The 13,367-nt window shown below is 41.2% G+C and overlaps 1 protein-coding gene across 3 annotated transcripts in view; it reads left to right on the forward strand.

The window, feature by feature from the left end:
* frya (furry homolog a (Drosophila)) overlaps positions 1-13,257 on the forward strand; it is a 52,725-nt gene extending 39,468 nt beyond the window's left edge. The window contains exons 45-62 of one of the 3 annotated variants that reach the window (XM_071523592.1): positions 402-499; positions 599-769; positions 907-1,047; positions 2,003-2,182; positions 3,198-3,362; positions 3,672-3,746; positions 3,869-4,039; positions 4,293-4,301; positions 6,326-6,526; positions 7,052-7,213; positions 8,057-8,220; positions 8,995-9,202; positions 9,552-9,701; positions 9,801-9,899; positions 9,990-10,073; positions 11,277-11,387; positions 11,538-11,743; positions 11,854-13,257. In XM_071523592.1, coding sequence (XP_071379693.1) covers positions 402-499; positions 599-769; positions 907-1,047; positions 2,003-2,182; positions 3,198-3,362; positions 3,672-3,746; positions 3,869-4,039; positions 4,293-4,301; positions 6,326-6,526; positions 7,052-7,213; positions 8,057-8,220; positions 8,995-9,202; positions 9,552-9,701; positions 9,801-9,899; positions 9,990-10,073; positions 11,277-11,387; positions 11,538-11,743; positions 11,854-12,112 — 2,654 coding nt within the window. In that variant the 3' untranslated portion in view covers positions 12,113-13,257. The remainder of the gene's footprint in view (positions 1-401; positions 500-598; positions 770-906; positions 1,048-2,002; positions 2,183-3,197; positions 3,363-3,671; positions 3,747-3,868; positions 4,040-4,292; positions 4,302-6,325; positions 6,527-7,051; positions 7,214-8,056; positions 8,221-8,994; positions 9,203-9,551; positions 9,702-9,800; positions 9,900-9,989; positions 10,074-11,276; positions 11,388-11,537; positions 11,744-11,853) is intronic. The other 2 variants (XM_071523590.1, XM_071523591.1) reach the window with 2 other exon arrangements.
* The last annotated feature ends 110 nt before the right edge of the window (positions 13,258-13,367 follow it).

The raw sequence follows: 13,367 nt of genomic DNA on the forward strand, positions 1-13,367 counted from the left end.
TATTGAAACCCATACAAATTAATTTCCTTTCTGGGATAAATTAGGCTTTTAAATGAAGAAATAAATGATAAAAACTTAATTGAACAATTAAATTAATAAATAAAATGTGGAAGAAAATCTAATTTCACTGCAGGTTTTACAGACAGTTTTTATGTAGCTGTGGTCAGGGAGGAACTTCCATCATATTGGCAGTGGATGATATGAGTAGCTGATATTACATTTTTAACAAAAGGCCAATATCAGCATATTCATATATTGGTCTAACCGTAGTACACAGTATTGACATGATTTTTTTGTCAGCACAAAATACATGCCTGTGAGCGTTTTCCGAATGGATTTTTCAGTGTGAATATAGTCGGTGTAAATAAATACGGGTGAAATCTCTCTGTTTCATCCCACAGGTTTTCCCTTGAATGTTCTCTGCCTGCTCCCACATCTCGTGCAGAACTTTGACGGTCCTACGCAGTTCTGTCAAGACGTCGCTGAGAGGATAGCCCAGGTTTGTCTCCATACCCATATATTTATATTTTTTTTATCCACTCACAATAACACAAAAATGTCAACAAACCTGTCTTAAACCAATCCATTTTTTCCATAGGTATGCCTCGAGGAGAAGAACGCCAAGCTCTCCAACCTTGCTCATGTCATGACGTTGTATAAAACTCACTGCTACACACGAGACTGCTTCTCTTGGGTCAATGTGGTGTGTCGATATCTGCACGAAGCCTTCTCTGATATCACCCTCAGCCTCGTCACTTACATGGCAGAGGTTTGTACAGCTGTGCTATAGCTAATCATATTAATACTGAACCACTCTAAAAGGGTTTCAAACTGTAATTATTAATATTGAAACTTGCGAAACATCTTATCATCATCTGAAACTGTAATTTGGTTCTGTTGTAACAGCTGCTGGAGAAAGGCCTTCCCAGTATGCAGCAGACCCTTCTGCAGATCATCTACAGCCTCCTGAGTCACATGGACCTGAGCGGGATTCAGGCCAAACCCTTCAACATGGAGGTGCTCAAGACAATTGAGAAATTTGTCCAGGTGAGTTAAAATAAAACATAAACAGTTCATTGTATTTCCTACTTAATTCATTTGAACCTGTGTTGACTGAATACAGGCCCATTCACATGTAGTACGATAACTATAAAGATAGCTAGAACTATAAAAGACTTAAATTGTTTGAAGTAGCTTGGGCCAATATGGGCTAATATCGAATATCACAATATTATATGTTGTGGGACAGCGTTGCAATATACAATTTTGGATATCACCCAAGCCTAGTTCCCACTACAGCGATAACTATAACTAAAAACATCCAGAACGTAAACTATAACTATATTTTTGGTTCGATCTGAGAGCAATTTTTTGGATGCTGAGGAACTGATCACAGATATCATTGTAGTGTGAAAACTTGAGCAGCAACGTTTTGTTATATAGTCATTCTAGATGTGAATGGGCCTTACCTCTCCTAATTTCTGTTCATAGCAACCAAGTGAAGGAATGGCAGCTGATGTGTGTAGGATATTTGTGTGGTAGCTTTCCCTAATAGACATGTGCTTGTAGACTTTGACTAATGTAGACATTTGAATCACCTAGATAATGTTTATGATGTGATTAGTGGAAACCTTTGGGCGTCAGAGAAAGGGTCTGGTGTATTTCCTGGTTCCTTTTGTAAGTGTTCAGGAGGGGGAAAAAAAAGAAAAACTCTTCTTGTGTCAGAGCCGTAAATTTGCAGGCACACCCAAACTGACTCTATAAACAGTCTGCCTTTCTGCAGCAGACTAGGCCTCTGCTTATTCTCACACTCAATCCATTTCACTTTGGCTCCTTACCGTACCTTTCTTTATGGTACCTGGCACCTCTGTCTCCACAAATAGAAATAGCTGAGATTTGTGACACATACATTATAACACACTAAAACACATTTGTGGTTGTTGCTTTCTAAACATGTGCTTGTGTTGGTTTATGTTTGTGTGTATGTGTGTGTTGACTATAGACTGTCCATTGGAGGGAAGCGCTAAATATTCTGAAGCTGGTGGTTTCTCGATCGGCCAGTCTGGTGCAGCCTGTGTCCCCGCCAAGCGACCTCTCCTACGAGGACGTCAGCCGTGTCTGGGACAGGTCCTCCAAGGCCTTGCCTGGGAAAACGCTGGACTTCCACTTTGACATATCTGAGGTTAGAGACCGCTCCTCTCACTTTCATCTGACTGTGACACAAGTTAACTACCAGGGGCTGAAATGATTTCCCTTTAAGAAGCATTGTGTGGAAGGTTGGTTTAAAAGTCTTATGCCTATATGTAGAGTGATATGTATAGTCTGATGTCTAACCTATGCCTTCACTGTATGTGAGGTCCTGTTTTCACATTTGTGTCAGTATGTACAGTGCTACTCTGTTAGTCTGATAGAGGTCCTGTTGTCCCTGCACTATGTAGAATGCCCTGTGCTAGTGTTTTAGCTCCTGTATCTTTTCCTGTATTTTCCAGGGTGTGGTGCTTGTTGAGGTTGTGCGGACATGGAATCTTTTTCAGCTTTTTGGAAAGGAAACATTTCTTCCCCTTCCTTGTTGCTGATATTTCTTTTTGACCAAACCCCATGAGATTAGCTCGAAAGCTTGAAAGGTAAACACAATTAGCAGTGCAGAGCTGGAAAGTGATGGCAAAGATACAGGGTGGTGTATGTGTGGGAACTGAACAGGGAGTTATTTGTGTGGTTTATGAATGGCAGGAAATGATGTCAGCTCTTGCTGCCGTCCTTTGTATGTGAATCAGCGAGTTCAAACTAGTGGACCGCTAAGAGTCAGTGTGTTAAAGCTTGAGGCACACTGGACAAGCCACTGATTTTTCTTTAAATACCCTGGTATTTTTAGACTGAGGGAAGACTTGCTTCTAAAAGCAGAAGAAATGTACGATTTTTTGCCTCAATTACTTCAGGCAGTTGGAATAAGAAATGGAATAAAAACTGCGCTCACTGAGACGAAAAAATCAATGCCAGCTTGTGCTGAAACATTGATAAACCACTTTACAATCACTGTGGAACTGTAAGAGGGCCAGGGAAGCAGGAGCCGCCATGGAGCCTGGGCCATGGATCTGCTATGCAGAGAGGAACTTTCTCTTCTTCAAACCTCCCCTTCTTGTTTGACTCACTGAGGCTTCTGTCTGCACATTTCTGTTTCTTTGTGTCCATGCTGGTAGACGCCGGTGATCGGCCGGCGGTACGACGACCTGCAGGGCTCCCCGGGGCGAGATGGGAAAGGCAGGGCCATAGCAGTGACCCGCAGCACCTCCTCCACCTCCTCTGGATCCACTTCCAACAACGTCCTGGTGCCTGTCAGCTGGAAGAGGCCACAGTCTTCACAGGTAAACTCTTCTTCCCATTTCTCCTCAGAGTGATGCTCATAATGTGAGGAGAGGCAAGCGACAATCTGATTTTAACTGATTTGAGAGTGAATGTATAAAACAATCATGATTTATGATGATTATTTCTCTTATAGTGAAGAGGAATAGACAATTAGAGTTGCATTTGGAACCTATTTAGCAAAGTCAAAATGCAAAAAGGTTCAAGTGAGATTGCATTATCTCATCCAATTTGACAGTCTCTAGTGATATTTTCCACAGAAATCCAGGCTTTTGTTCACATTTTTTCAATTTTCTTCTTTCCCTCTGCAGAAAAGAACACGGGAGAAGCTGGTGAATGTGTTATCTTTGTGTGGACAAGACGTGGGGCTCACGAAAAACCCTTCAGTAAGATAAAACACATGCAGCGACGCTTTGAATCTCAGTTTCTTCGGCCAGTCTTCAGTAACATCCATTCACGAACAGTCTGTAAGCAACTTAAATGTGTAATTCTCTGTCTCTCCTAACAGGTGATCTTCTCCAGTTGTGGGGAGCTGGACCTCATGGAGCACCAGCCCAGCCTGGTGTCCTCCGAGGACGGGACCCGGGAACCAGACAACATGGACGACACCACCTCTGAGCAGCAATTCAGAGTCTTCAGGGACTTTGACTTCCTGGATGTGGAGCTGGAAGACGGAGAGGTGAGTTCTGGGACATCGAGGCTTTAAAACTTTGGAAAAGCAAGTCATTCATCCTCCTTCACATTTCCTCTGTCACATTTAATGGAGATTTCATGGAGAAACAAAAACAACAACAGTGAGAAAGTATTGACTAACATTAGCATACAGATGTCAGGGCTTCCCTTATGTAAAGTCTGATAATTTCTTGGGTCAGCTCTGCCTGCTCTGTATAATGGGGTTTCTTTTTTTCTGTTTTTTTGTCTGTGCCATCTAGGAGCTACAGGTAAGTTCAGTCATGTTGCAGTGCTGATTGCTGTGTTCCTTAGATGAGTGTGGTGTTTTGTTAGTACAGATTATACAGTGGAGTGAGTCCTGATGGTAAAGTGTAGCAATGTGTGTGCATGTCATGCAATATACTATACATGTTTTAGTGTAATTTAGATATTCACTCAGTGTTAAGTATTAGATACACAGTATATTCATCATATTTCCCATAGACATCCCCTGGGACTAATAGTCAGCAGCAACATGCATGGCAACACAAGGCATCCTTAACAAGGATTGCTACTTTTGGAGCTGCCGTATGATTTTATCTGCAGTTCGGTTTATTTAAGCATCATTTAACAGTTTTACCTGGTTATTAAAAACACAAAACTATTCATCATTCCATTTTATACACAGCTCTCCTTTCACGTATGGTTGTTGCTTCTAAGCATGTGTACATGACTTACAAAATGACTGGCTTGATTTTCACCAATCTGATTTTTTCCACTACTCTCAGATAATATGCCAGTAGCAGTCTGTGTTCAGTAGTCTTCTATTCTTCAAGGCAAATGTAGCAACTGTAGTATGAAATATTATAGATTTTTTTGTTTTATTTATTCAACACATACAATTTTTGCACTTTAAAAAGTCTTTAAAATATCTCACTGACATAGAAAGTGAATTGATGGCCCCATAAGTAGGATTTTAGAGGTTATAACAGAGAGAAACTACTGTTGTTTAGTGATGGATTGAACATCTCAGACAGAATATTAGCTCCACCCAGTGGCACAGTAGAAGCAGGTGTGTTCAGTTTCAGGTATTCTAATGTCCATCACACTGAAATCTGTATTTATACAATGCTAACAGTAAGCATTATCCATACTAATTGTACTTGAACTGTATATTGTTAATACCAATTATTTAGTAAGCCTGTGCAGTAAAATGTAAAAAAAAAAAAAAAGAAGAAGAAGAAGAAAAAAAATCAATATTCTATCTGGCAATTTCAATTCATTGAAGCCAAAATGCTAATGAGTTCCAACACATCACTCATGTTGCATTGTTGCATTCTGGGTGTTTCTTTACTCTGCTGTTTTCCACATAGTACTTTTCTGATGGAAATGTAAATCAAACCTGGAAACCACTGTAATATCGAGGCATTTTCAGTATCCTGATGTTGTAGAAGAAATGGCTACATTTTATTGTCATTTTTAAATTCAGCATATTATTGAAAAATCCCACTCATCAGTTTGAAGCACAGTGTTGTGGACTATTGGGACTGGCTGAGCGCTGCTGCTCACCCTCCTGTTTTTGTGTCTGAAAAACCGCAGACCTTGGATCCTGGAACACAGTGTCAGCTTCTCTCCATGTACCTGCTAAAATTTCAGATTGTCCGGAAACTAGAAAAAGTGCCAACTTATAATTTAGTGACACCACAGCAAGTATAACACTCTGTCAAAGTGTGAAGAAAGTTTTCTGCTTACACAGAAACTTTGTTTTTGCCCTCAAATCTAGTATGCTTCTCCTTCAATTTTGTTTGGTAAAGGTAAGGAAGCTAATCTATTTTAATGCTTTACCTAAGCAAACCGTACAGTACAGAAAGTAAAACCCCTTGCTTTCCATCAATGGCACGTAACACGCTCGTCACCACAGGAAGTCTCTCTTGTTTGATCTGTTGATCTGGAGCTTTAGAGGAATGTGGAAGTTGGCTAACGTCTCCAGAGTCGTGTCCAGATGAAAAGTCGCTCGGCATCTTAAACAAGACTGAAGCCAGACTCAAGGGATTAAAACCTGTAAATATTTGCAGAAACCGACATCTACGCTATTTTTGATCAAGTCTCCATGTCAGGATACACCGTGAAGGGTTCTTGACACTGTGTCAAGGTCCACTACTCCCTCCATGCTTGGCTAGAAGGGGGAATAACTCACCCAAGGACTGCCCCCTCCCTTGACTTGCACTGCATGGTTGTGTGTGTGTGTGTTAGAGAAGAGACTGTGCTGTGCAGCTTGGCACCTGGAAACTCAAGGCTGTTCTCTATATTACAGGGTGAAACTATGGACAACTTCAACTGGGGCGTCCGGAGACGCTCCATGGACAGTCTGGACCAGAGTGACCTGCTGCCCCTGGAGGAGAGCCAGCTGTCCAGCAGCATGCCCAGCCTCAGCAAGATCACCCACGAAGACTCAGACGAGTCGTCCGAGGAAGATTCCCTCACTGCCAGCCAGATCCTCTCCCACTCACAAGTTGTAAGTTCACCTCTGTTTATATCCCACTAATGAATTAATGAAACTTCCCGCTCTTTTCCCATATAATAAGACTGAGCTTTTTGAGAACTTAGCTGTTGTTTTACATTATCTTTCTCTTCGTACATGACCAGTGGCGTTATACAGTGTCAGTTAAGGTTTATGGAAACTGTAGTAGCAGATGGAAAGCCCATGTGTCCGGCCAGCTGTCATCCCACTCCTCTCTTGTTCCTGATTTGTCACACGCTCTCTGCCACCCTCACAGTGCTTTCAGTCAGTTCAGGAATGTCATTGGTCAGCATATTCACCACCATGCTTGCTTATAACAGAGATCTGCGAGTGTGGCATGATACGGTATTATAGTTTTCACTCCGGTGTCTTGTTTCAGCTAAAATATGCTGTGCTTGTTTCATACCTCTCTACCACATACTTACCGAGTGTTTCTACGTGTAATATTTAGACAAGATCACCAGACAAGTGTAATATTTAGACAAGACCACTACAAGTTTTGATTTTGTCTCTTTGCAGATTGTCAACCTTTCTCCAACTGCAGAGATCAGTAACATGGACTCTCCTTCCGCCTCCTTTGATACATCCTCAGCTGACCCACCTCCTCTGAACACCAGAAATCCTAGTTTCGAGGTCCAGCTGCCAGAGGACTCGAAGCAGCGGGTGAATAAGGGATTCAGAGTGTCTGAGATACTGGGAGCCACTAACTCCTACTCCTATCGCAGTTCCATACTAGAGTTCTTTACTAATTTTGCCAAATAGAAATATTCTGTTACGTCCTTTCTTGTGAAATGCATTGGATGCTATATGTGCTATGGATTCACTCTTGTCTTAAGTATTATTTTGTGACGCTGTGACTTTTCTACATTTCAACTCTTAAGATTAGAGCATGACCCAGTCTTTTCTAGACATTTTAGTAGTTGCATGCTATAGGAGAATGAACTAAAACCTGCAAGCGGGCATTTTATAATAACGCTTTGGGCTATGGGCTGGTTTGTGCCTTACTTTAATTGTGGCATAAATTGCCATATTGGGATTTAAGGGGGTGTAGCCAGCAATAGAAAATTGTCTCTATCGCTCTGTGTCTGTCTGTTTAAGGCAATGTGTATACCTATTGCTTCTGTGTGGGTGGCTCTAAGCAACAACTAAAACACTCTTGGCATGTGGGAGGTCAAGAAAGGTTTACACATTGCCTGTCCCAAAACACATGAGTGTGCAGGGCCGCGGTGCTGGTCCTATCAAATTATTTTATAATCTATTCAATTGACACAATTTCTGCACACACTAAATTAACCAAATAAAAGAAAACACCACAAGGAGTGTCCATAGTGTCCCATGGAAAGGTTAGTGTGTCCACTTTACCCCCAAATATTGTATGTTGTTGTATGATCAAGCATATTAGAGGGAACATATCTCAGTTAAAATTAACCATTACTGCATGCTGCCTCAGTATTTGTATTTATTTATGATTGTTTTTTTCCTGGACACTGAGGAAGCATGTCTGTCCCTGTTCCTCCCTTTCAGCCTGAGGTGTCAGCAGAAGATGAAGACACCAACGGCCATGAGGACGAACTTTCTCTCTCCATTAATGAACTGCCCCCTGAATTTCAGTGCGGTGACAGTTTCACACTGGACATGGCTCATGGTGACTACAAAGGAGAGCTGGACCTCGACAGCTGTCTACCCAGGTGTGCACAACTTTTCTACAGCAAATTAATTACCTTAATTACCTAAATTAGCTGGATGGGGGTTATGTTTCCCCCCCCCCAGTCCATCTGTTTGCCGTTAGCAGGATATCTCAAAAGGTTCAGAATTGATTTGCACAAAACTTTGTGGAAAGGTTGGTCATGGGGCAAGGAAAAACGGATTCACTTTTCACAGATTGGCCAAAGGGGGGCGTTGTGGTGGGCGTGGCTTATCACAGAAAGGCATATAAGTTCCAAACGGATTCACATTACACCATCAAACTCATCAGCAGATGTAAGAAGAGGCAAACCCTCCCATTATTGGTCCAATTAGAAACATCATGGTGGCACTAGAGAGCTCATTTCCAGTTTAGACATAACTACCCTGCTAATTTTTCCAAAATTTGGTGGCAGAAGGGCAGTCCTAATGGAAACTGAACAGATATAGAGCTGATTGGCCACATGGTGTTACGATACGCGGGTAAAATGCTTACAATTGTCTAGAATTTGTCCCATTTCAGGTACAGTCATGAAAATATGAACACGTGTGCATCTCCTAATGTGAAACAAGTTGGTCATGGGGCATGGAAGAAATAGTAAATTTTTGGTGAAAATCTGTGGAACTAGCATATCTTGACAATTGCATAGTGTTGGTGGAGATACTGTATGCGCTCTACGGAGTGCCATCTAGTTGGAAAGGATTTTACATTAGTAAATAAATCAACATATATGAATTTTGTTTCCTTAATGACATGCATGTGTGTCTGGTCCACTCAGTCTTGCCGAGGAGGAGAGAGACGACATGCTGGAGTGCCGTTCTTCCCCGCCGCCGTCTCCCTTCTTCTCCGCCATCCTCGCAGCTTTCCAGCCAGCAGTGTGTGATGATGCGGAAGAGGCTTGGCGAAGTCACATCAACCAGCTAGTGTCTGACTCAGATGGATCTTGTGCGGTCTACACTTTCCATGTGTTTTCTTCACTATTTCAGGTATCGTAATGTGGCCTTTTATCCAGCATACACTTGAATATCATTAACAGTGGGCCTGGTGAAACTCAAATGATTGTTAACAGGATTAGTTATCTGGCTGATTAACCTTCGGAGAGATGGAAGCTGCTTTTCAGAAGAGGTCTCCTTAATTACGAAGAAGGATTCTGTAGTTACCTTCTACTTGATAATCATCAGAGATTCATTAACCAGATGTTGTTCACTTCACTGACCAAAGCTGACAGGGGAAGACTTCGGAATAAACCTGGAATAATGACGGACCATAAGAACCTGTAATGGTTTGCGATAGACTTTGACAGCATCACAGCTAGCTTTTTATTTTGCTTTGCAGAGTATCCAGAACAAATTCTGCTCGTTGACCTGCGACGCTGTGAGTTACCTCGGTGATGGACTTAGGGGAATAGGATCAAAGTTTCTGAGGTCATCTCAGATGCTAACATCATGCTCAGAGTGTCCAACTCTGTTTATTGATGCAGACACTGTGAGTAACTTGACATTCTTTGATATGTGTTTGATACTGTCTTACAGTATGACATAATAGTAAAGGCCCAACAAGCAAAACAACTCTTTCCTTTCACAGATTATGTCATATGGACTCCTCGAAAAAATGAAATTCAGTGTACTGGAACTTCAAGAGTATCTGGATACCTACAACAACAGAAAGGAGGCAGCTCTCTCTGTAAGGAGATGGAAAATTTAGCTGTCTAGTCAAAATGTCACCTGTGTGTTGTTGTCCATGTAGTGATAATGCTGTCTCTCTCACCCACAGTGGTTGAGCAACTGTAAGGCCACCTTTCCCAGGAGTGCTGGGGGCTCAGTGATAACATGTCAACCAGCGGAGCACGAGGAAAAGGTAAAACCTTAGTTATACAGTCGGTAACCATATAATTTGTTAGGAATTTGAATATTAAAACTGTCTTATGCTGTCTTATCAATTGAAGAATAATGTGAAATGCTGGTTTAACATTTTGTATGGCTTAATTAATGCTTTCATTGAGTGTGCCAACATACAAAAGGCTGTATAATTTTGAGAAAATGAGATTACTACAGATTCCATTTCAACTGACCTTTCATACTGTACTTTCTGCCTTTCGATTACTCTGTGATACTGTAGTTCTGTGAGTGTTACCCCTTATTTTCTCACAATATCTAAATGTCAAGTTTTCTGGACAACCTTGAGTTGCCGCACGTCACATTGATTCTCTCATTCCAATGTGCCTTGTGATCATTTTCAACTCTGCTGGGCATGGGAGCAAGTTCTCTTAAGTTGCATTTACTCTAGCAGTAAACAATTACACTCACTTGATACCAAAGGGAAGGGAAGGAAAGGATAGCAAACGGAAAAAAAACATTCAAAGCATGGGAAGGTGACATAAGATAAAACTTGGCACTGGTAGGACATGAAATGATAACATGGCAGGTCAAGAGACTCCCACAAAAGTGAGTGCATTTGTGCTAATGAAAAGGCAAAATTGTTAATTTGCTTGGCTTTTTAACTTGGCTTTTTGATGACTCATGGGGACCACAAACCCTCCTTTCGGTTGTTATTTACACCTAAGTCAACCCTCTCTTTCCTTCCTCTGTGCATGTCAATAAAATGCAAGCATTTTATGACCTATATTTTCACCTATACTCTAAATGGAAATGATAAGGAATGCATGCCCTTCCTTTGATTCTCTGTTTTCCTCTTACTTCTTTTCTGTCTTGTAACATGCTTGCTTTGTAGCAAATGGAATCTCTGGCAGTAAGTTATACAAGGCTTATTACTCTTCATTGTTTTAAGTAGTCCCTGCTATTTTTTAAAAGACAAAACAATTTCTTCTCCTTGTAATGTCATGTTTGGCGCAGAGATTGTTATCAAGTCTTCTGTATAGTTGCAGCAGGTTTAGCATGTACACAGAAGTGGTTGTACAGTAGTTACAGTAGTTGCCTGTAAATTCATTATCCACCAAACGCAGACCTCAAGAAATTACTCAATACAGTAGTTCTTGAATGGAGAAACCTAGCGCAGTACAGTGACCTAATGCTAATGACCATTGTACTCTTTATTTTTCAGCAACTGGAGCTCTGTCAACGAATCTACAAACTCCACTTTCAGCTATTGCTGCTCTTTCAATCCTATTGTAAGCTGATTGGACAGGTCCATGCGATAAGCTCTATTCCCGAGGTAGGTGCATCATGAGTTTGATGCTTAACCCTTTGCACCCTGAGTTTCCCCTTAAATTGCCTCTTAAGTTGCTTCAAAGTTATGGTTGTGTGATACACACTGTCTAATCCATTTCACTAGTTGGTAATATTAATCCCTCTCAACTTTCAGCTGACAAATATGTCCAGAGAGCTGAATGAGTTGAAGAGCAGCCTGAGGGCAGCAGCGACCTCGGTGACGAACGATGACCTTAATGCCCATGAGAGTTCCTACTCTGAGCCCACCTTCAGCTCCTCTGAGGCTGCTGTGCAGGCCGTCCTGGAGGGTCTGAAGAACAGCGAATTCCCCACAGCCATCCGCTGTATTCGTGAGTGCAGGTGAGAAAGGCAAAAGGCTTGTTTATCTGTGCATCATGAGTGTATGCTGTTAAATGTTGTCCTCAATCCGAAAAAATATGAGCAGAGCATAACTGTTTTTTTCATTGCAGAAGAATGTGGCCTAATGACATCTTTGGCAGCCACTCTGAGGATGAGATCCAGACCTTACTGAACATCTACTTCAGACATCAAACCTTGGGTCAGACGGGAACTTTTGCTCTGGTGGGCTCAAAGCAGGACCTTACAGAGAGCTGCGTCAAGCTGATGGAACTCAACGGAGAGATTCGGGACATGATCCGCCGAGCCCGGGGCTACAGAGCCATTACAACTTTCCTCCCAGATTCCAGTGTTTCGGGCTCAAGTCTGTGATGGCAGTCTTGCGGCTTTTGACACTAGTCCCTGTACAGCAGCCTGTTAGCACCCTGTCCCATGCTCAGCCTGGTCCTGTCTGGGCTTGCTGCTGTCATATCACCTGGGAATATCCAAACTTCACTTTCTGTACCTGCTCAGAGTAAAGACACATCAGAATGTCATGTGTTCAGATCTTCAGATGTGCAGCAATACTGTTGGGTCAAGCGAGATGAGAGACTTTGCTATAGCAAAGAAACGTAGGCTTTTATTGCACTAATAATAGATAATGTCACAAAGCGACCACTTGCTACTGAGGTCAACAACTTTCACATTTAACAAATGACATACCAAAGCTAAGTGATTCTCCTTCAGTTATGTTGTTTTAATTTTCAAGGGAAAACGTGCAATGCTTCACGGAAGTGGAAGACTTTTACTGTATCCTGAAAGAATGTATTTGAATTTCATAGCTTTTGGCTCACGTGAAAATTCTTAGTACAGGAAAAGGGAGGCTTCATTGCTTGGTTAAAGTAGTGTGTCTGTGTGTGTGTGTGTGTGTGTGTGTGTGTGTGTGTGTGTGCGTGCTTGAGTGTGTGAACTTCAACCTGACGACCATCATGGATGGAATTATGGATACTGATCCGCATAATATTGTACACATTCAACTACTTTGACATGCTGCAAATCTACTGTAATGTCTCATAAACTTAGATGCCGCTGTGTGGGTTATCTGTTACTTAAAACATTTTACTGTACCTTTTTACTGTGCAGCTTTTAGCAAATAGACAAATTATTTATATTATTTGCAAAAGATAAACATGCTTTTAACTGACTAGTTTTATAGAAAACATATGTTTTGTTCCATCTGTTAAAACTGCCAAGCATGCAAATTGTATGTACTATAAAGTGTAATAGTAATATTTATGAACATATAATATAATAAACTATTTTAACTGAAAAATTGTACATAGTGCAATGGGGGCTTTGCTCAGACTTATAAGATTGTATTTTTATGAATTTAATTTACAATTTGAGTTGCATGTAGACTGAAAGAAATACATATTTGTAAAGCTTCCATAGGAACTGTTGATGTAGCCTTTCACCTTGTAAATACTACTGCCTTTGCAATGTACTGTACGTTGGTGTTCTGTACACTTCTGTAACAATAAAGAATAAAAACTACATTTGTTAAATGGTTTCATTGTGTGATCTGTGCAACGAAAATAATTGATTATAAAAAATAATAATAATGATAGTAGTAGTAGTAGTAATGATG

The sequence above is a fragment of the Centroberyx affinis genome, unplaced genomic scaffold (assembly GCF_046629955.1).
Source record: "Centroberyx affinis isolate AG114_WGS23_722 - 3 ecotype Tasmania unplaced genomic scaffold, CSIRO-AGI_Caff_v1 ptg001095l_1, whole genome shotgun sequence".
NCBI lineage: Eukaryota > Metazoa > Chordata > Actinopteri > Beryciformes > Berycidae > Centroberyx > Centroberyx affinis.